The sequence below is a fragment of the Somniosus microcephalus genome, unplaced genomic scaffold (genome assembly GCF_052327205.1).
Source record: "Somniosus microcephalus isolate GS21.2 unplaced genomic scaffold, FLI_Smic_1.0 unresolved_chr7, whole genome shotgun sequence".
Lineage (NCBI taxonomy): Eukaryota > Metazoa > Chordata > Chondrichthyes > Squaliformes > Somniosidae > Somniosus > Somniosus microcephalus.
In genome coordinates, this window is record NW_028225185.1 from 15,610,419 (window position 1) to 15,633,643 (window position 23,225).

Below are 23,225 nucleotides of genomic sequence, written 5' to 3' on the forward strand. Positions count from 1 at the left end.
CTAATTGAACCAAACAATGTGCCTCCAAATTATTTATTGCCTCTTTTCCTGAGGAGAACCCTCTCTGTTTAACTTTCTTCCTGTTGACTGACTGACTCTTCGTGTATCTCACACCATCCATGGCTTCAGAGAAAGGACGACTTAGCCTCTGGACTCTGTAGGGCGGGGAAGTGGCTTTGAGCCCAAGATCAGCCGTGATCTTATTGAATGGCGGAGCAGGCTCGAGGGGGCCAAGTGGCCTATTCCTGCTCCTATTATGTTCTTATGTACTCCATCACCGCTCCTAATACATATTTGATTCCTGGGATGAGGGGGTTGTCCAATGAGGAGAGATTGAGTCGAATAGGCCGATATTCCCTGGAGTTTAGAAGAATGAGAAGTGATCTCATTGAAATGTATAAAATTCTTCGAGGGTAGATGCTGAGAGGATGTCTCCCCCCTGGCTGGGGAGTCTAGAACGAGGGGTCTCAGGATAAGGAGTCGGCCATTTTGGACTGAGATGAGGAGAAATTTCTTCACTCAGAGGGCGGTGAATCTTTGGAATTCTCTGCCCCAGAGGGCTGTGGAGGCTCAGTCATTGAGTATATTCAAGGCTGAGATCGAGAGATTTTTGGACTCTCGGGGAATCGAGGGATATGGGGATCGGGCGGGAAAGTGGAGCTGAGGTCGAAGATCAACCATGATCTTATTGAATGGCGGAGCAGGCTCGAATGGCCGACTCCTGCTCCTAATTCTGATGTGAAACATGTTTTTTTTCTTTTCCCCCCCCTCTTGATTTCACAGTGTCCGCCACCTTACAGTTCCTCACCCGAATGGCTTTGTGTGAGTCTCGACCTCGTGCTCAGCTGGGCCTGGGTTTGATTGCCTCGACCTCAGCTTTGCCCCTGTGGGGAAGAGCCACGTGGAGGCTGGACGCGCTCCCACAGGGAGGGAGTTGGTCCCAAGGCTGCTCACTTGCTGGCTTGCAGCGAAGACAGGAACACTCATTTCACTTATTAAGAAGCACGGTGGCATAGTGGTTAGCACTGTTGCCTCACAGTGCCAGGGACCCGGGTTCAAATCCGGCCTCGGGTGACTGTCTGTGTGGAGTTTGCACATTCTCCCCGTGTTTGCGTGGGTTTTCCTCCGGGTGCTCCAGTTTCCTCCCACAGTCCAAAAATGTGCGGGTTAGGTTGATTGGCCATGATAAAAAATTGACCCTTAGTGTTGGGGATTAAATACGTGGGGTTACGGGGCTAGGGCTTGGGTGGGATGGCTGTCGGTGTAGGGACTGGGTGCTAGGGTTTGAATGATCAGCCATGATCTCGTTGAATGGCGGAGCAGGCTCGAAGGGCCGAATGGCCTACTCCTGCTCCTATCTTCTATGTATATTAATAAAAACGGTGAGCCTGAGTGGAGCATCAACACTGGCATGGACTGGTTCACCCGAATGGCCTATCTATAGCCTATGATTTCGATCAGATCAGAGTCCAATCCTGCCATCAGCCGGCATTCTCACCTGTGCTTCAGTATTTGTAGGGAAATGGTGTTAGGGAAATTGATGGGATTGAAGGCCGATAAATCCCCAGGGCCTGATAATCTACATCCTAGGGTACTTAAGGAAGTGGCCCTAGAAATAGTTGATGCTTTGCTGATCATCTTCCAGCATTCGATGCAATCTGGAACAGTACCCATGGATTAGAGGGTAGCTAATGTTACCCCACTATTCAAAAAAGGTGGTAGAGAGAAAACGGGGAACTACAGACCGGTAAGCCTGACATCGGTAGTGGGGAAAATGCTAGAGTCCATTATAAAAGATGTAATAGCTGAGCACTTGGAAAACAGTGACAGGATCGGACAAAGTCAACATGGATTTACAAAAGGTAAATCGTGCTTGACTAATCTACTGGAATTTTTTGAGGATGTAACTGGTAAAATAGATAAGGGAGAACCAGTGGATGTGGTGTATTTGGACTTTCAGAAGGCTTTCGATAAGGTCCCGCATAAGAGATTAGCGTGTAAAGTTAAGGCACATGGGATTGGGGGCAAGGTATTCACTTGGATAGAGAATTGGTTGGCAGACAGAAAGCAAAGAGTTGGAATAAACGGGTCTTTTTCCGAGTGGCAGGCAGTGACTAGTTGGGTACCGCAGGGATCGGTCCTTGGACCCCAGCTATTCACAATATATATTAAATGATCTAGACAAGGGAACTAGATGTAATATCTCCAAATTTGCAGACGACACAAAGCTGGGTGGGCGTGTGTGCGTGAGGAGGATGCCGAGAAACTCCAGGATGATTTGGACAGGTTGGGTGATTGGGCAAAAGCATGGCAGATGCAATATAACGTGGATAAATGTGAGGTTATCCACTTTGGTGGCAAAAACAGGAAAGCAGATTATTATCTGAATGGCAATAGATTGGGAGAAGGGGAAGTGCAACGAGACCTGGGTGTCCTTGTGCACCAGTCGCTGAAGGTAAGCATGCAGGTGCAGCAGGCGGTTAAGAAGGCAAATGGTATGTTGGCCTTCGTAGCGAGAGGGTTTGAGTACAGGAACAAGGATGTCTTGCTGCAGTTGTACAGGGCCTTGGTGAGACCACACCTTGAGTATTGTGTGCAGTTTTGGTCGCCTTATCTGAGGAAGGATGTTCTTGCCATGGAAGGAGTTCAGTGAAGATTCACCAGGCTGATACCTGGGATGGCAGGAATGACGTATGAGGAGAGATTGGGTCGATTGGGCTTGTACTCGCTGGAGTTTAGAAGAATGAGAGGGGATCTCATTGAAACTTATAAAATTCTGACAGGACTGGACAGACTAGATGCAGGAAGGATGTTCCTGATGGCGGGGGAGTCCAGAACCAGGGGTCACAGTCTAAGGATAAGGGGTAGGCCATTTAGGACTGAGATGAGGAGGAATTTCTTCACCCAGAGAGTGGTGAACCTGTGGAATTCTCTACCACAGAAGGCAGTAGAGGCCAATTCATTAAATATATTCAAGAAGGAGTTAGATATATTTCTTAAGGCTAAAGGGATCAAGGGATATGGGGAGAAAGCAGGGACAGGGTACTGAATTTGGATGATCAGCCATGATCGCATTGAATGGCGGAGCAGGCTCGAGGGGCCGTCCTACCTTCTATGTTTCGATGTGCTTCCCACTCCAGAGACTTGAGCACAAAAGTCCGGGCTGACACTCCAGGGCAGTACTGAGGGAGCGCCGCACTGTCGGAGGGGCAGTACTGAGGGAGCGCCGCACTGTCGGAGGGGCAGTACTGAGGGAGAGCCGCACTGTCGGAGGGGCGGTACTGAGGGAGAGCCGCACTGTCGGAAGGGCGGTACTGAGGGAGCGCCACACTGTCGGAGGGGCGGTACTGAGGGAGAGCCGCACTGCCGGAGGGGCAGTACTGAGGGAGCGCCGCACTGTCGGAGGGCCAGTACTGAGGGAGCGCCGCACTGTCGGAGGGGCGGTACTGAGGGAGCGCCGCACTGTCGGAGGGGCGGTACTGAGGGAGCGCCGCACTGTCGGAGGGGCAGTACTGAGGGAGCGCCGCACTGTCGGAGGGGCGGTACTGAGGGAGAGCCGCACTGTCGGAGGGGCGGTACTGAGGGAGAGCCGCACTGCCGGAGGGGCAGTACTGAGGGAGCGCCGCACTGTCGGAGGGGTGGCACTGAGGGAGCGCCGCACTATCGGAGGGGCAGTACTGAGGGAGCGCCGCACTGTCGGAGGGCCGCACTGTCGGAGGTGCCGTCTTTTGGGTGAGACGTTAAACCGAGGCCCCGTCTGCCCTCTCGGGTGGATGTAAAAGATTCCACGGCCACTATTGGAAGAAGAGCAGGGGGAGTTCTCCCCGGTGTCCTGGGGCCAATATTTATCCCTCAATCAACATCACTAAAAACAGATGATCTGGTCATTATGACATTGCTGTTTGTGGGAGCTTGCTGTGCGCAAATTGGCTGCCGCGTTTCCTACATTACAACAGTGACCACACTTCAAAAAAAAGTACTTCATTGGCTGCGAAGCGCTTTGGGACATCCTGAGGTTGTGAAAGGCGCTATAGAAATGCAAGTCATTCTTTCAGTCTTAAAGTGTTTTTGAATTTCCCCAACCCCTGTCCTGACGAGATCAGGTAAATCTCCACAAGCTGATACTTGCCTGCTCTGCATGGCTCCCTCCTGTAAAAAAAAACAATGAATTTACCAACTGGCCGGTTAGAGATTCTGGAAAAAAAAGCGTTGCAGTCGCAGGCAGCCCTGCCCATGTAATAGAAGCCTGTGTGCACTCTGATTGAAACCACTTGCCCTGTTTGCTGGGAGACTCCTTCCACGTTTACACTGGAATACGAGCATTTTATTGCTGGACCGGGTCCAGGGCGCTCGTCTGGTCCCCCTTCTGAAAGAAAGGGAGGTGTGTAGTATTTGTCTGGCACTCATTTAGACCAGAATAATGTTATGGGAACCGAACTGTAATTCAATCTCGCACTAGTCACCACTGGCGATGCTGACTCGCCTCAAGTCCAACATATTGTTATGCAATATTTTTTTGGAGTTTAGCTTATGAAAAGGAACTTGAGCGTTTGGGGTGGGGGTGGGGGCGGGTGGTCCGGTCTCGTGATCAGATACCATATGATGTTTTTGTGCATCTGTTACTTCAGAGGAGTCGGGACTGCAACACAAGTGAGACTTGTGCTCTGAACAGCTGTACCTCGAAGCACTTGTGCGCTGCACTTAACGGTCATGGGAGATTATCAGGTCTGTTCGCTGGTTGCAAATTCCTTTCAGCTGCAGTTTTCGGCAAAGGTTTTAAAATGCATCCTTTAAAAAAAAAAGTTGTCGAACATTTAAGGGTGTGTTTGTGCTCGACTCTTTGCACAGCCCAGTTTGCAAGCTTGTATAATATGAACAAGTCCACTTGCAATGGATCCTTGCTCAGTTGTGGTCATTTTGTGTGTGTGTGTGTGTGTTTTAAATTGCATTCTCAGTTTTTTATTTAGCTTTATATTTTGAAGCCATTGTGATGCTTACAGAAGTGCATTGATATCATTTGGTAACAGGGGCACGGTCTCGTAGTGGTTATGTTACTGGACTAGTAATCCAGACGCATTGGACTAATGCTCTGGAGCCGAGTTCAAATGCCACCAAAGATCTTGTTCCTAATTTCACTATAATTACCCAGCAGTGGCAGCCTACAGGAATACACTAACATAGAAACTAGGAGCAGGAGTAGGCCATTCGGCCCCTCGAGCCCGCTCCGCCATTCAATGAGATCATGGCTGATCATCCAAATTCAGTACCCTGTCCCTGCTTTCTCCCCATATCCCTTGATCCCTTTAGCCTTAAGAAATATATCCAACTCTTTCTTGAATATATTTAATGAATTGGCCTCAACTGCCTTCTGTGGTAGAGAATTCCACAGGTTCACCACTCTCTGGGTGAAGAAATTCCTCCTCATCTCAGTCCTAAATGGCTTACCCCTTATCCTTAGACTGTGACCCCTGGTTCTGGACTCCCCGGCCATCGGGAACATCAGTCCTGCATCTAGTCTGTCCAGTCCTGTTAGAACTTTATAAGTTTCAATGAGATCCCCTCTCATTCTTCTAAAATACAGCGAGTATAAGCCCAATCGACCCAATCTCTCCTCATACGTCATTCCTGCCATCCCAGGTATCAGCCTGGTGAATCTTCGCTGCACTCACTCCATGACAACAACATCCTTCCTCAGATAACGCGACCAAAACTGCACACAATACTCAAGATGTGGTCTCACCAAGGCCCTGTACAATTGCAGCAAGACATCCTTGCTCCTGTACTTGAACCCTCTCGCTACGAAGGCCAACATACCATTTGCTGCACGTGCATGCTTACCTTCAGCGACTGGTGCACAAGGACACCCAGGTCTCGTTGCATTTCCCCTTCACACACACAGAATCCCCACAGTGCAGATAGAGGCCATTTTGGCCCATTGAGCCTGCACCGACACATATCCCACCCTATCCCCATAACCCCACGTATTTAATCCCCTAACACTAAGGGTCAATTTATCATAGCCAAATCAACCTAACCCGCACATCTTTGGACTGTGGGAGGAAACCGGAGCACCCGGAGGAAACCCACGCAGACACGGGGAGAATGTGCAAACTCCACACAGTCAGTCACCCGAGGCCCGATTTGAACCCGGGTCCCTGGCACTGTGAGGCAACAGTGCTAACCACTATGCCACCCTTCTCCCAATCTATTGCCGTTCAGATAATAATCTGCCTTCCTGTTTTTGACACCAAAGTGGATAACCTCGCATTTATCCACGTTATATTGCATCTGCCATGCTTCTGCCCAATCACCTTCATTAATTGAAGGCCGGTTAGTTCAGTTGGTTAGAGCGTGGGCCTAATAACGACAAGGTCGCCGGTTCGATCCCCGTACAGGCCATTGACATTTTTTTCTATCTTAAGGCTAAAGGGATCAAGGGATATGGGGAGAAGGCAGGGACAGGGTACTGAATTTGGATGATCAGCCATGATCTCATTGAATGGCGGAGCGGGCTCGAGGGGCCGAATGGCCTACTCCTGCTCCTATCTTCTATGTTTCTATATAATCCCGTTTCGTGGCAATGGCTATCTGTGCTGGGAGCAGTGCTGGTTCATGGGTTGAAGCAGTTGCTTTCTTGGCCTCTGGGTCGTGGCATGTGTTGCAGGGCTGTCTATTGGTGGTTCTGTCGGTTGGCTCCATTTGCTCTTCCTTGTTGGGTAGGTGGGTTGCTGTGTTGGAGGAGAGCTGAGTGTTTCGGAGTAAGTCACAGCACAGAAGGAGGCCATTCGGCCCGTCATGCCCGTGCCAGCTCTTTGATAAAGCAGCCCTGCTGCGTCCCACACCCCCTGATTTTTGTCCATAACCCTGTAAACTCCTCATCCTCCAGTATCTGAGGTTCACCAGACCAGATTCCTGGGATGGCAGGACTGTCGTATGAGGAGAGATTGGGTCGACTAGGCCTGTATTCACTAGAGTTTAGAAGAATGAGAGGGGATCTCATTGAAAGGTATAAAATTCTGACAGGGCTAGACAGACTGGATGGAGGGAGGATGTTTCCCCTGGCTGGGGGGGTCTAGAACGAGGGGTCACAGTCTCAGGATACGGGGTAGGACATTTAGGACTGAGATGAGGAGAAATTTCTTCACTCAGAGGGTGGTGAACCTGTGGAATTCTCTACCACAGAAGGCTGTGGAGGCCAAGTCACTGAATATATTTGAGAAGGAGATGGATAGATTTCTAGACACAAAAGGTATGGGGGGGGGGAGCGGGGATATGGTATTGAGATAGAGGATCAGACATGATCATATTGAATGGCGGAGCAGGCTCGAAGGGCCGAACGGCCGGCTCCTATTTTTCTATGTTCTATGTTTCAGCTCTGCCTCTGTCGGAGGTGCCATCTGTCGGATGAGACCTTAAACCGAGGCCCCGTCTGCTGTCTCGGTTGGACGTAAAAGATCCCACGGCCACTATTGGAAGAAGAGCAGGGGGGGAGTTCTCCCCAGTGTCCTGGGGCCAATAATTATCCCTCAATCAACATCACTAAAAACAGATGATCTGAGTCATTATCACATTGCTGTTTGTGGGAACTTGCTGTGCGCAAATTGGCTGCCATGTTTCCTACATTGCAACAGTGACCACACTTCAAAAAGTACTTTGGCTGTAAAGCGCTTTGGGACGTCCGGTGGTTGTGAAAGGCGCCGTAGAAATGCGAGTCTTTCTCTTGACCACCTCTCTTGAACCTGCCTCTGCCGCCAGACTGCTGACCCGACCTCCCATCCTGGATTAGCTGCAATTTTCCTCCCGCTAAACGTTGGTCTAGATCTCGAGGTGTGTAATGGGACCGAAACTGGCACTCAAACGGGAGGTGCCTGGCGTCCATTTAAAACTAAACTACAGGCTTCAGAAAATACACGTTCATTTACATAGAATTACAGGAAACTTTCGTTTAACCGGAGGTTAAAAGTCCGGAAAGCTCTTATCTACCGGCAAAATTCAGGAGCCGTTTTCTATAAGTTTTTTTTACTTCTCGTTGCTTTTTTTTCCCCCAGTCAGGCTCTGCAAGGTCTGTAGCTATAGCAACAGCTTCAGCTAGAGACGCTTGCAGCTGCAGCCGACTGTTTTGAAGCTGTTGCTAAGCAACAGGGTTTGTTGATTCACACGGAGCTGAAAAGCTCCGTATGTTTTAACATTGCCGCTGGTTTATACGGCAGTTTTGATCTAACGGCACCAGCTCGGTCCCGTCAGTGCCGGATGCCAGAAAGTTTCCTGTACATAGAACGTACAGCACAGAAACAGGCCATTGGGTCCAACCGCTCCGTGCCGGTGTTTATGCTCCACACCAGCCTCCTCCCACCCCTCTTCATCTCACCCCATCACCCTATCCTTCTATTCCTTTCTCCCTCATGCTTATCCAGCTTCCCCTTAAATACATCCATACTGTTCACCTCAACCACTCCCTGTGGTAGCGAGTTCCACATTCTCACCACTCTCTGGGTAAAGAAGTTTCTCCTGAATTCCCGATTGGATTTATTAGCGACTCTCTTATATTGATGGCCCCTAGTTCTGGTCTCCCCCACAAGTGGAAACATCTTCTCTACGTCGACCCTATCGAACCCCCTTCATAATTTTAAAGACCTCGATCAGGTCACCCCTCAGCCTTCTCTTTTCCAGAGAGGTTGTTAAGGGCCGAGGGACTGGTTGCTTAGGGTCACTTCAGACCTTCACCAGCGATGATCAAGGTTCAAGTTAAAGAATTTATACAGCATTTTTCACATCTCGGGGACATCACAAAGTCCTGCAGTCACTGTTGTTCCGCGGCCACCAATTTGCTCACTGCAAACAGCGACAAGCTAAATGGTTTGTTTTTGTTGGTGTTGGTTAGGGGATAAATGTTGACCAGCACACGGGATGGGACCCTCTGCTTTTCTTCCAATAGTGACCACAGGATCATAAAGCAAGGCAGACCGGGCCTCGGTTTAACGTCTCATCCAAAAGACGGCACCTCCGACAGTGCAGCACGCCCTCAGCGCTGCACTGAAGATTAGGGGCTCGAGAAGCCGGCTCGGACTTGGACCTACAACCTTCCGACTCGGCTGGGAGTGCAGCCACTGAGCTAAGCTGACACGTAATCATTTGGAAAAACATCTGGAAATGTGGCGTCGTCTTGTAATTAAAGGCAAATGGGTATTCATTGTTGGCTCATCGTGCAGTGTCAGCCTCCCCTTCGTTCAGTCTGCAGTCTTTTACAGGGAAATGACAATTTCAAAACAGTGAGCAGCTGTTGATGAGACCATGCCAGACTAGACCTGGCTGCCACAGTTACAGGGGCCGTGTCTATTATGCATTCGAGCTCACAGCGCTGTGCCCCAGCTGTCTGCGAGTACTACCCCAGTTGCTGACCCCCATATACTGGCTGCTTGTTCCTTCATGTTCCTGTTCCGCCCATTTTTCCCAGATCCAGCGAGCACGGCGCTGAAATTTGCAGCAACGGTAACATCACGAGACTTTAAGCTTCTTCCGAGTCGTGCACTCTTGTCGGTGTTGGCCGTGGCTCAGTGGGCAGCACTCTCTCTCTCTCGCCTCTGAGTCAGGCGGTCGTGGGTTCGAGTCCCACTCCAGAGACTTGAGCCCATAATCCAGGCCGACACTCCCAGTGCAGGACTGAGGGAGCACCGCAATGTTGGAGGGGCAGTACTGAGGGAGTGCCGCACTGTCGGAGGGGCCGTACTGAGGGAGCGCCGCACTGTCGGAGGGGCAGTACTGAGGGAGTGTCGGAGGGGCAGTACTGAGGGAGCGCCGCACTGTCGGAGGGGCAGTACTGAGGGAGCGCTGCACTGTCGGAGGGGCAGTACTGAGGGAGTGTCGGAGGGGCAGTACTGAGGGAGCGCCGCACTGTCGGAGGGGCAGTACTGAGGGAGCGCTGCACTGTCGGAGGGGTGGTACTGAGGGAGCGCCGCACTGTCGGAGGGGCGGTACTGAGGGAGCGCCGCACTGTCGGAGGGGCAGTACTGAGGGAGCGCCGCACTGTCGGAGGGGCAGTACTGAGGGAGCGCCGCACTGTCGGAGGGGCAGTACTGAGGGAGTGTCGGAGGGGCGGTACTGAGGGAGGGCCGCACTGTCGGAGGGGCAGTACTGAGGGAGCGCCGCACTGTCGGAGGGGCAGTACTGAGGGAGCGCCGCACTGTCGGAGGGGCAGTACTGAAGGAGCGCCGCACTGTCGGAGGGGCAGTACTGAGGGAGCGCCGCACTGTCGGAGGGGCAGTACTGAGGGAGCGCCGCACTGTCGGAGGGGCAGTACTGAGGGAGCGCCGCACTGTCGGAGGGGCAGTACTGAAGGAGCGCCGCACTGTCGGAGGGGCAGTACTGAGGGAGCGCCGCACTGTCGGAGGGGCAGTACTGAGGGAGTACCGCAGTGTCGGTGGTGCCGTCTTTTGGTTGAGACATTAAACCGAGGCCCCGTCTGCTCCCTCAGGTGGCTGCAAAAGATCCCACAGCCACTATTGGAAGAAGAGCAGGGAGTTCTCCTAGACCAATATTTATCCCTCAACCAACATCACTGAAACAGATTATTTCATTGCTGTTTGTGGGAGCTTGCTGTGTGCAAATTGGCTGCCGCGTTTCCTACATTACAACAGTGACTACACGTCAAAAAAAGTACTTCATTGGCTGTGATGCGCTTTGGCCGTGAAAGTCGCTATCGAACTGGAAGTCCTACTTGAGTTTTTTTCCCTCTTTCCCTTGTTCTGTTCCTTATTAAATGCTGTTTGTCTGTAATATCTTTCCGTACTGAGCTCGGGTCTAAGACCTGGAATGTCCGTTCCTGTTTCTGCACCCGACGGTGTCTGAGCTGCTGAGTTATTCCGTGCCTTTGTCACCTCCAGACTCCAACTTGGCCGGCTTCTCATCTTCCACCCTCCATAAAATGGAGCTCATCCCAAACTCTGCTGCTCCGTGTCCTAACTCACACCCAGTCCCGTTCACCCATCACCCCCTGTGCTCACTGCCCCGTGTCCTAACTCGCACCGAGTCCCGTTCACCCATCACCCCCTGTGCTCACTGCCCCGTGTCCTAACTCGCACCCAGTCCCGTTCACCCATCACCCCCTGTGCTCACTGCCCCGTGTCCTAACTCACACCCAGTCCCGTTCACCCATCACCCCCTGTGCTCACTGCCCCGTGTCCTAACTCGCACCGAGTCCCGTTCACCCATCGCCCCCTGTGCTCGCTGCCCCGTGTCCTAACTCGCACCCAGTCCCGTTCACCCATCACCCCCTGTGCTCACTGCCCCGTGTCCTAACTCACACCCAGTCCCGTTCACCCATCACCCCCTGTGCTCGCTGCCCCGTGCCCTAACTCACACCCAGTCCCGTTCACCCATCACCCCCTGTGCTCACTGCCCCGTGTCCTAACTCACACCCAGTCCCGTTCACCCATCACCCCCTGTGCTCACTGCCCCGTGTCCTAACTCACACCCAGTCCCGTTCACCCATCACCCCCTGTGCTCGCTGCCCCGTGTCCTAACTCGCACCCAGTCCCGTTCACCCATCACCCCCTGTGCTCACTGCCCCGTGTCCTAACTCACACCGAGTCCTGATCACCCATCACCCCCTGTGCTCGCTGACCTACATTGGCTCCCGGTCCGGTGACACCTCGATTTCAAAATTCTCATCCTTGTTTTCAAATCCCTCCGTGTCCTCGCCCCTCCCTATCTCTGTGACCTCCTCTAACCCTCCGAGATCTCTGCGCTCCTCCAATTCTGGCCTCCTCGCCCCTCCCTATCTCTGTAGCCTCCTTGCCCCTCCCTATCTCTGTAACCTCCTCCAGCCCTACAACCCTCCGAGATCTCTGCGCTCCTCCAATTCTGGCCTCCTCGCCCCTCCCTATCTCTGTAACCTCCTCCAGCCCTACAACCCTCCGAGATCTCTGCGCTCCTCCAATTCTGGCCTCCTCGCCCTCCCCTCCCTATCTCTGTAACCTCCTCCAGCCCTACAACCCTCCGAGACCTCTGCGCTCCTCCAATTCCGGCCTCTTGAGCATCCCCCGATTTCCATCGCTCCACCATTGGCGGCCGTGCCTTCAGCCGCCTGGGCCCCGAGCTCTGGAATTCCCTCCCTAAACCTCTCCGCCTCTCACTTTTCCTTTACGACGCTCATTAAAACCCACCCCTTCGACCCAGATTTTGGTCGCCTGTCATAATATCTCCTGATGTGGCTCGGAGGTCAAAGTTTGTTTCATTACACTTCTGTGAAGCACCTCGAGATGGTTTACGATGTTAAAGGCGCTATATAAATGCAAGTTGCTGCTGTTGTTTGCGGCTTTATCTGCCATTGTGTTGCCCTGCGAGACGGAGCTCGCGAGGGAACCCGAGCCTCCTTCCAGTTTGGGAACACTGAACCTGCGTTCTCTGCTGACGTGGAGCCTCGGGCCAGTGCTTCAACCTGGCGTACTGTTTCTGACCTGCCGTGGTGTTGCCCAGGGAGGATGAGATGCAGAGTTGCTGCAGGGACAGAATGAACGGGTGGAGCCCATGATGAGAACATAAGAAATAGGAGCCAGGAGAAGGCTATTCGGCCCCCTCGAGCCTGCTCCACCATTCAATAAGATCATGCAGGTACAGCAAGCAATTAGGAAAGCAAATGGTATGTTGGCCTTTATTACAAGAGGATTTGAGTATAAGAGTAAGACTTATAGAGTACTGCAATTATATAGGGCCCTGGTGAGACCACACCTGGAGTATTGTGGACAGTTTTGGTCTCCTTACCTAAGGAAAGATATACTTGCCATAGAGGGAGTGCAACGAAGGTTCACTAGACTGGTTCCTGGGATGGGGGGGATTGTCCTATGATGAGAGATTGAGTAGACTAGGCCTATATTCTCTAGAGTTTAGAAGAATGAGAGGTGATCTCATTGAAACATACAAGATTCTTACAGGGCTTGACAGAGTAGATGCAGGGAGGATGTTTCCCCTGGCTGGGGAGTCTAGAACCAGGGGTCACAGTCTCAGGATAAGGGGTCGGCCATTCAGGACTGAGATGAGGAGGAATTTCTTCACTCAGAGGGCGGTGAATCTTTGGAATTCTCTACCCCAGAGGGCTGTGGAGGCTCAGTCGTTGAGTATATTCAAGGCTGAGATCGATAGATTTTTTGATATTAAGGGATATGGGGATCGGGCGGGAAAGTGGAGCTGAGGTAGAAGATCAGCCACGATCTCATTAAATGGCGGAGCAGGCTCGAGGGGCCGAATGGCCGACTCCTGCTCCTATTTCTTATGTTCTTATGTAAGATCATGGCTGATCATCGACCTTAACTCCACTTTCCCGCCCAATCCCCAGATCCCTCGATTCCCCGAGAGTCCAAAAATCTCTCGATCTCAGCCTTGAATATACTCAACGACGGAGCCTCCACAGCCCTCTGGGGCAGAGAATTCCAAAGATTCACAACGCTGATCTGTACTGAGGAAGCCAGCGCCCAGATTTGACGGGGATTGCAACTGAATTTTTGCGCTCGGCTGAAAGAGCAGGACTTTTACGATATTGGGGTGGTAACGTAATTTGCCACGTTGGTGCTCTGCCGCTCCATGTTACAATACTGGAATGTGCTGCCTGATAGGGCGGTGGAGACAGATTCTATAGTAGCCTTCAAAAGGGTATTGGATAAATACTCGAGGTGTTCGGCGCCTTCCCGGATGCTCCTCCTCCACTTTGTGCAGTCTTGGGCCAGGGATTCCCCAGGTGTCGGTGGGGATGTTGCACTTTTTCAAGGAGGCTTTGAGGGTGTCCTTGAAGCGTTTCCTCTGCCCACCTGGGGCTCTCTTGCCGTGCCGGAGCTCCAAATAGAGCGCTTGTTTTGGGAGTCTCGTATCGGGCATGCGGACGATGTGGCCCGTCCATCGGAGCTGATCGAGCGTGGTCAAAGCTTCGATGCTGGGGATGTTGGCCTGAGCGAGAACACTGACGTTGTTGCTGACATAACCGCTATGCTACCGTCACCTGGTTGAGTTTAACATTTGATGCATCTTTTAATGTTTAATGCCTTTGTTACTACAGGGTTATAGCCTATGAAACCCAGGCAGAGGGGACCTGTGGGAAGGAGGGAGGAGGACAGTAGGAGTATGTTTGTGTGTGTGCTAGGCCGATGTAGCAGAGCCTGGTCTCCAGTCGTCTTGGATGCCCTTGCTATTGGACCAAGACCTTGCTCTGTCAAGCCCGTGTGGTAGCTGGGGTGCAACGGCCACCCCACGTTAAAAGAATTCACGCACAGGCATCTTCCACCCTTTAAAATGAAGTTCGGGACCTGGAACGTCAGGACCCTCATGGACAACCCCAACAGCGACAGAGACTGTCGGTCCCACATTGGACTCATCAGTCACCTGAGAACCCATTTTTAGTGTGGAAGCAAGTCATCCTCGGTTCCGAGGGACTGCCTAAGAAGAACAGGTTCCAAGCATATGGTTCCCACCGCAGTGAGTTCGCAGAGCAGGTCATTTCCCTCGTAGGGGGTGGGAAGTCAGAAAGTGCGAGTCCCGCATCTGCGGCCGGTTCAAGTGAGGCGTTTAAAGGCGAGAGGCCAGATTACCTGCCGACCGCCTCGGCTGCGAAAGCAGGGAGCCTGCAAAAGAGGAGGCTTGAAAATCAGGCCACTTGAAATGGAGCCCCAAGCGCTTTTCTCTGCCATGCGAATTCCTTCCAAAAGTTCCTGGGAGCTGGGGCCAGAACAGCAGGGAAGTGAATCACCTCACAAGTATGCATTTGTGCTGCTTTGCTCTGTCCTGGCTTGTACTGATCTCCGAGTTAGAGCTGTGGTAGTTGGGGCTTGCGTACGTAACAAGGGCTGCACTAAATATATTTTTTAAAAACCTGACATCTCGCTGGTATCTGACACCATATGGCTCGTGTAAGTCTCGGTGTCCACTCCTGCAGTCTGTTGCTCTAACCTGGTAAGTTGTGCTCCCACACTGGTTAAGAAGCGTCTCATCGCTCCTATAGATACAGTCGATGTGTGTCTAAGTCTTCTAAATAAATGATAAGCAAAGCACACTCCACTTTTATGGGGGAGTGAACTGTTAAAAGTGCCAGACTTAACACAGTATTTGTCAGAGCTTCATGTGGAGCCTGGGCTGGTGCGGCGTTCAGTTCGGAATTTTCTTCTGGCTTTTTCCCCCCCCACCGCGCGAGAATTAAACTGCCTCCCTGCCGTGAAGTGGCTGCCGGTCGGCGGGTGCCTCCGACGCACCGCGCGGGAATCATGCCTTGCGGTTTCAGCCGCGCCGCTGCCGGGGGGGTGCCGAGTGGCGGCTACCTCGCAGAGAGGGGACGGGAAGGGCCACTCTGACTCCTGTTGTGTGCCTGACCGGAGCTAGTTGAAAGCAATCGAAAGAACGGGCGTTTGCGTCGCGCCTTTCACGTGCTCGGGACTTCCCAAAGCGCTCTGCGGCCAATCGGCTTTGAAGTGTTGTTTTGTAGGCAAATGCGGCAGCCGGGTTGCACGCAGCAAGGTCCGGTTAATTTGTCGTTTTTGGTGCTGGTGGGGGAGGGGGGAGTGCTGGACCCTGGAGAACTCCCCTGCTCTTGACATATAAACATTCGGAGCAGGCGTAGGCCATTTGGCACCTTCAGCCATTCAATAATCCTGTAATAGCTTCTATAGGTATGTAAAAAGGAAAAGATTGGGGAAAGTAAATGTGGGTCCCTTACAGGCTGAGACAGGAGAAATTATAATGGGGAATAAGGAATTGGTGGAGAAATTTTAAAAAAATACCATGTGTCTGTCTTCACGGAAGAAGGTGCAAAAACCTTCCTGGAAATACTGAAGTTCCAAGGGTCTAGCGAGAATCATGGCTGATCTTCGACCTCAACTCCACCTTCCCGCCCGATCTCCATATTCCTCGATTCCCCTAGAGTCCAAAAATCTCTCGATCTCAGCCTTGAATATATTCAACGACTGAGCCTCCACAGCCCTCTGGGGCAGAGAATTCCAAAGATTCACCGCCCTCTGAGTGAAGAAATTCCTCCTCATCTCAGTCCTAAATGGCCGACCCCTTATCCTGAGACTGTGACCCCTGGTTCTAGGCTGAATTCTAGACTGTGGGTTACTGACATCTTCAAACTGTGGCGTGAGAATTGTCTTGCGCACACTTGAGAGGGCCGACAGTGCCTGGGTTTAGTGTCTCATCCTAAAGACCGCCCCTCCGACAGTGCGGCGCTCCCTCAGTACCGCCCCTCCGACAGTGCGGCGCTCCCTCAGTACTGCCGCTCCGACAGTGCGGCGCTCCCTCAGTACTGCCCCTCCGACAGTGCGGCGCTCCCTCAGTACCGCCCCTCCGACAGTGCGGCGCTCCCTCAGTACCGCCCCTCCGACAGTGCGGCGCTCCCTCAGTACCGCCCCTCCGACAGTGCGGCGCTCCCTCAGTACTGCCCCTCCGACAGTGCGGCGCTCCCTCAGTACCGCCCCTCCGACAGTGCGGCGCTCCCTCAGTACTGCCCCTCCGACAGTGCGGCGCTCCCTCAGTACCGCCCCTCCGACAGTGCGGCGCTCCCTCCGTACCGCCCCTCCGACAGTGCGGCGCTCCCTCAGTACCGCCCCTCCGACAGTGCGGCGCTCCCTCCGTACCGCCCCTCCGACAGTGCGGCGCTCCCTCAGTACCGCCCCTCCGACAGTGCGGCGCTCCCTCAGTACCGCCCCTCCGACAGTGCGGCGCTCCCTCAGTACCGCCCCTCCGACAGTGCGGCGCTCCCTCAGTACCGCCCCTCCGACAGTGCGGCGCTCCCTCAGTACCGCCCCTCCGACAGTGCGGCGCTCCCTCAGTACCGCCCCTCCGACAGTGCGGCGCTCCCTCAGTACCGCCCCTCCGACAGTGCGGCGCTCCCTCAGTACCGCCCCTCCGACAGTGCAGCGCTCCCTCGGTACCACCCCTCCGACAGTGCGGCACTCCCTCAGTACCGCCCCTCCGACAGTGCAGCGCTCCCTCGGTACCACCCCTCCGACAGTGCGGCACTCCCTCAGTACTGCTGCTCCGACAGTGCGGCGCTCCCTCAGTGCTGCCCCTCCGACAGTGCAGCGCTCCCTCAGTACCGCCCCTCCGACAGTGCGGCGCTCCCTCAGTACCGCCCCTCCGACAGTGCGGCGCTCCCTCAGTACCGCCCCACCGACAGTGCGGCGCTCCCTCAGTACTACTGCACTGGGAGTGTCGGCCTGGATTATGGGCTCAAGTCTCTGGAGTGGGGATCGAACCCACGATCTACTGACTCGGGTGAGAGTGACACCCACTGAGCCACGGCTGACACCTGAGGCTTTGGAGGAGGCCTGGGAGCAGGTTGGGGGTCGTAGCCTTGTGACGCAGGTGGTTTTTGATATAGGAGGACTCGGGAAATTAGGCTCGAGATTCTGTGCGAAGAAGCTGCAAGGAATCAAGTGGGACTAAAGAGCAAATTTATCGCTCTGTCCACTTGAACTTTTTGAAATGCTGTCTACTTGCGAAAAAACAGACTATTTCTTGAATAAACTTCAAAGTATGTCATGGCTGCTAAACCCCACATCATAAGACTATCTATAAATATCTGGTACTCGGTGTTCTCGCTGCAAGAACCAATTATCCCGCAGAAAGAAAGCTGTTTCTGCTCTCTTAGGCACGTATCTGTTTGATACAGGCTCGTATTAAAGTGCCTTTTACTTTAACCTTTTTCTAATCAATCTTCCTTTTCCGCTTGACGGTACAGCACAATATTCAGAACCAAGAGAGTGGGTTAACTACCTGTTCTCGGGGGCAATGCCTGTGCAGTTTCACTAAGGCAGCGACCCTTTCACCCTCCCTAGTAAATGATGCTCATTTTGTACTTGACAACAAAATCTAGGCTGACACTCCTAGCGCAGCACAGAGGGAGCGCCGCATTGTCGGAGGGGCGGTGCTGAGGGAGTGCCGCACTGTCGGAGGGGCGGTACTGAGGGAGCGCCGCACTGTCGGAGGGGCGGTACTGAGGGAGCGCCGCACTGTCGGAGGGGCGGTACTGAGGGAGCGCCGCACTGTCGGAGGGGCGGTACTGAGGGAGCGCCGCACTGTCGGAGGGGCGGTACTGAGGGAGCGCCGCACTGTCGGAGGGGCGGTACTGAGGGAGCGCCGCACTGTCGGAGGGGCGGTACTGAGGGAGCGCCGCACTGTCGGAGGGGCGGTACTGAGGGAGCGCCGCACTGTCGGAGGGGCGGTACTGAGGGAGCGCCGCACTGTCGGAGGGGCGGTACTGAGGGAGCGCCGCACTGTCGGAGGGGCGGTGCTGAGGGAGCGCCGCACTGTCGGAGGGGCGGTACTGAGGGAGCGCCGCACTGTCGGAGGGGCAGTACTGAGGGAGCGCTGGACTGTCGGAGGGGCGGTACTGAGGGAGCGCCGCACTGTCGGAGGGGCAGTACTGAGGGAGCACTGGACTGTCGGAGGGGCGGTACTGAGGGAGCGCCGCACTGTCGGAGGGGCAGTACTGAGGGAGCGCCGCACTGTCGGAGGGGCAGTACTGAGGGAGCGCCGCACTGTCGGAGGGTCAGTACTGAGGGAGCGCCGCACTGTCGGAGGGGCAGTACTGAGGGAGCGCCGCACTGTCGGAGGTGCCCGTCTTTCGGATGAGACGTTAAACCGAGGCCCCGCCTGCCCTCTCGGGTGGACGTAAAAGATCCCACGGCCACTATTGGAAGAAGAGCAGGGGGGAGTTCTCCCCAGTGTCCTGGGGCCAATATTTATCCCTCAATCAACATCACTAAATACAGATGATCTGATCATTATCACATTGCTGTTTGTGGGAGCTTGCTGTGCGCAAAATTGGCTGCCACGTTTCCTACATTACAACGGTGACCACACTTCTGAAAAGTACTTCATTGGCTGTGAAGCACTTTGGGACGTCCTGAGATCGTGAAAGGCGAGATAGAAACGCAAGATCGTTCCTTCGTCTCCATTTCTCATACAGCTGCTTTAATGTTGCATTAGCGCCATGCTGGTCCCTACAGTCTCCCTGCCCACCAGCCTTAGCAAAATGAAGCTGTGGCCACTGGTTGTGCGAGGCCCATTTGTTGGGAGCCGTGCTGCTTTGACCTAGCCGGAACTGCTCGGTCGCAACAAGCACAGGTCAGTTCCCTCTGCAAACTTGCCTCCCTCCCTCCCCCCGGCATATGCGATGCCCAGGAATGGTTCGCCTTAACTTGTCCCTGGACTTGCTAAGATTGTGGTTATACACTAGCTCCCTGTGGTTTATTAAAAAAAGGGCAGACGGTTTTGCTTGCTAATGTGGGCAGACTGGGGTAACTTTAACGTTCCTACAGGAGTAAAGAAGTCTTACTCCAATTATATAGGGCCCTGGTGAGACCGCACCTGGAGTACTGTGTACAATTTTGGTCTCCTTACCTAAGGAAGGATATACTTGCCATAGAGCGAGTGCAACGAAGGTTCACGAGATTGATTCCTGGGATGGCGAGACTGTCGTATGGGAAGAGATTGAGTAAACTAGGCCTGTATTCTCTTGAATTCAGAAGAATGAGGGGATGTCATTGAAGCATACAAAATTATTACAGGGCTTGATAGGGTGGATGCTGGGAGAATGTTTCCCTTGGCTGGGGAGTCTAGAACCAGGGGGCCACAGCCTCAGGATAAAGGGTCGGTCATTCAGGACTGAGATGAGGAGGAATTTCTTCACACAGAGGGTGGTGAATCTTTGGAATTCTCTACCCCAGAGGGCTGTGGAGGCTCAGTCATTGGGTATATTCAAAACGGAAGTCGATAGATTTCTGACTAGTGAGGGCATCAAGGGATATGGCGATAGGGCTGGTGAATGGAGTTGAGGCAGAAGATCAGCCATGATCTCATTGAATGGCGGAGCAGGATCGAGGGGCCGAATGGCCGACTCCTGCTCTTATTTCTTATGTTCTTAACTCCTCACTACTTTATCCCACCTGTGCCACTAAGTGTGACCCCCACAGCGCACGTGTGTTTGTGCGCTGGCACCGTATTGCAGGTTCGAGGTCCGCAAGTGTCTGTTCTTAATTTAGAGAGGCACCGACCAGTGGCATAAACACTTAGTCGCTGGCCCAGGCGCAGAGGATCTGTAGAGAATGCACCCACAATAAGCACTCCCTCAGGAACCACTCTGCCTTTCGATGATCTATACGCCAGACAACGGAAGTTTAAAGAAAAAAAGGACTTGTATTTCTCCAGCGCCTTTCACGACCACCGGACGTCCCAAAGTGCTTTACAGCCGATGAAGTACTTTTTGAAGTGTGGTCACTGTTGTAATGTAGGAAACGCGGCAGACAATTTGTGCACAGCAAGCTCCCACAAACAGCAATGTGATAATGATCAGATCATCTGTTTTTAGTGATGTTGATTGAGGGATAAATATTGGCCCCAGGACACCGGGGAGAACTCCCCCTGCTCTTCTTCGAAATAGTGGCCATGGGATCTTTTACATCCACCCGAGAGGGCAGACGGGGCCTCGGTTTAACGTCTCATCCAAAAGATGGCACCTCCAACAGCGCAGCGCTCCCTCAGTACTGCCCCTCCGACAGTGCGGCGCTCCCTCAGTACTGCCCCTCCGACAGTGCGGCGCTTCCTCAGTACTGCCCCTCCGACAGTGCGGCGCTCCCTCAGTACTGCCCCTCCGACAGTGCGGCTCTCCCTCAGTACCGCCCCTCCGACAGTGCGGCGCTCCCTCAGTACCGCCTCTCCGACAGTGCGCCGCTCCCTCAGTACCGCCCCTCCGACAGTGCGGCGCTCCCTCAGTACCGTCCCTCCGACAGTGCGGCACTCCCTCAGTACTGCCCCTCCGACAGTGCGGCACTCCCTCAGTACTGCCCCTCCGACAGTGCGGCACTCCCTCAGTACTGCCCCTCCGACAGTGCGGCGCTCCCTCAGTACCGCCCCTCCGACAGTGCGGCGCTCCCTCAGTACCGCCCTTCCGACAGTGCGGCACTCCCTCAGTACTGCCCCTCCGACAGTGCGGCACTCCCTCAGTACTGCCCCTCCGACAGTGCGGCACTCCCTCAGTACTGCCCCTCCGACAGTGCGGCGCTCCCTCAGTACCGCCCCTCCGACAGTGCGGCGCTCCCTCAGTACCGCCCTTCCGACAGTGCGGCGCTCTCTCAATACTGCCCCTCCGACAGTGCGGCGCTCCCTCAGTACCGCCCCTCCGACAGTGCGGCGCTCCCTCAGCACCGCCCCTCCGACAGTGCGGCGCTCCCTCAGTACCGGCGCTCCCTCAGTACCGCCCCTCCGACAGTGCGGCGCTCCCTCAGTACCGCCCCGCCGACAGTGCGGCGCTCCCTCAGTACTGGTACTAGGAGTGTCGGCCTTGATCTTTGCGCTCAAGTCTCTGGAGTGGGACTTGAACCCAGAACCTTCTGACATCAGGCGAGGATGCTACCAACTGAGACACGGCTGACGCAAGGGCTGAAGTGTGACCCTTGACGGTTCCTCTTTGTGTACCAGGCACCTATTGTGAAGCACGGCATTCCTGCAGTATCTAGTTGCCTGGAAGCGCGGGGGTGGGGGGGGGGAAATTTTGGGGAGGATTACCTTGGATTGTCTCCAGGACGCTCTTTGCATGGAGCATTGAGTCTGGCATTAACCTCTTCTGGCTCTGGCGAGTGTCCACTTCAGGAATAGGCCAACAGCATACGGGGCAAAGGAGGGATGGGGCAAATTTTTCGGTCTAGGGAGTTGGGTTTTTCGTTTATTTTACATTTACAATATCTTTTTTTAAATGGAAACGTGCCTGGGGGATAATCCATAGCTCGCAGACTCCAGGGAAACTAAAGCAAGATACGATGGATGCTGGGCTTGAGCCTGATCCCTTTCTGGCCAATGTGGTGACGTAAGAAAACTACTAGGCACTTGGTCGAAGCGTTAAACAAAGCTTTAATCAACTGTTTTACAACATGGAGGTCTAGTTGTGTCCTTCACTAGTTCCTGTTAAGAATGTCCTGCGCAAGCTGGGCCCGTGCCCGAGTATTTATACTCTCCCTGGACAGCGCCACCTGCAGGCCGCTCAGTTGATTCATGTCATGTGGTTCTCCATGCCACACTTGGCAAAACACTTGCCCCGTGTAGCCAGCGTAGGGGACGTGGGACTGGCTGGCCGCACTTAAAAAATAATTTCTGTTCAAAATAAAGTGTGGTTTAAATTTTCTAATGAAACGCATATGCTGTGGCTGAGTGACGACACGGCGATGACAGGCATTTGAGTTAATGTTGCACTTTGTGTTTACCTCCTAGACTTGACTATTCCAATGCACTCCTAGCTGGCCTCCCATGTTCTACCCTCCGTAAACTTTAGGTCATCCCAAACTCGGCATCCCGTGTCCTAACTCGCACCGAGTCCCGTTCACCCATCACCCCCTGAGCTCGATAACCTACACTGGCTCCCCGTCCGGCAACACCTCGATTTTAAAATTCTCATCCTTGTGTTCAAATCCCCTCCATGGCCCTCGCCCCCTCCCTATCTCTGTAACCACCTATAACCCCCCTGAGATATCTGCGCTCCTCTAATTCTGGCCTCTTGAGCATCCCGATTCCCATCGCTCCACCATTGGTGGCCGTGCCTTCAGCTGCCTGGGCCCCGAGCTCTGGAATTCCCTCCCTAAACCTCTCCGCCTCTCTCTCCTCCTTTAAGACGCTCCTTAAAACCGACCTCTGTGAGGTGATGCATTTTGGGAGGACTAACAAGGCAAGGGAATACACAATGAATGGTAGGACCCTAGGAAGGACAGAGGATCAGAGGGACCTTGGTGTGCATGTACATAGATCCCTGAAGGCAGCGGGACAGGTAGATAAGGTGGTTAAAAAGGCATATGGGATACTTGCCTTCATTAGCCGAGGCATAGAATATAAGAGCAGGGAGGTTATGATGGAGCTGTACAAAACGCTAGTTAGGTCACAGCTGGAATACTGTGTGCAGTTCTGGTCGCCACACTATAGGAAGGATGTGATTACATTGGAGAGGGTGCAGAGGAGATTCACCGGGATGTTACCTGGGCTGGAGCGCTTCAGCTATGAAGAGAGACTGGACAGGCTGGGGTTGTTTTCCTTAGAGCAGAGAAGGCTGAGGGGGGGCCTGATTGAGGTGTACAAAATTATGAGGGGCATAGATAGGGTAGATAGAAAGGAACTTTTCCCCTTAGTAGAGGGGTCAATAACCAGGGGGCATAGTTTCAAGGTAAGGGGCAGGAAGCTTAGAGGGGATTTGAGGATGGTTGGGATCT

The 23,225-nt window shown here is 53.6% G+C and overlaps 1 protein-coding gene across 2 annotated transcripts in view; it reads left to right on the plus strand.

The window, feature by feature from the left end:
• The first annotated feature begins 4,610 nt into the window (after positions 1–4,610).
• LOC147086575 (SHC-transforming protein 1-like) overlaps positions 4,611–23,225 on the plus strand; it is a 172,731-nt gene continuing 154,116 nt past the window's right edge. Inside the window, exon 1 of one of the 2 annotated variants that reach the window (XM_085978714.1) lies at positions 4,611–4,725. In XM_085978714.1, the coding sequence (XP_085834840.1) occupies positions 4,711–4,725 (15 nt within the window). In that variant the 5' untranslated portion in view covers positions 4,611–4,710. Of the gene's footprint in view, positions 4,726–14,689; positions 14,935–23,225 lie in introns of those variants that run through there. The other variant, XM_085978717.1, reaches the window with a different exon arrangement.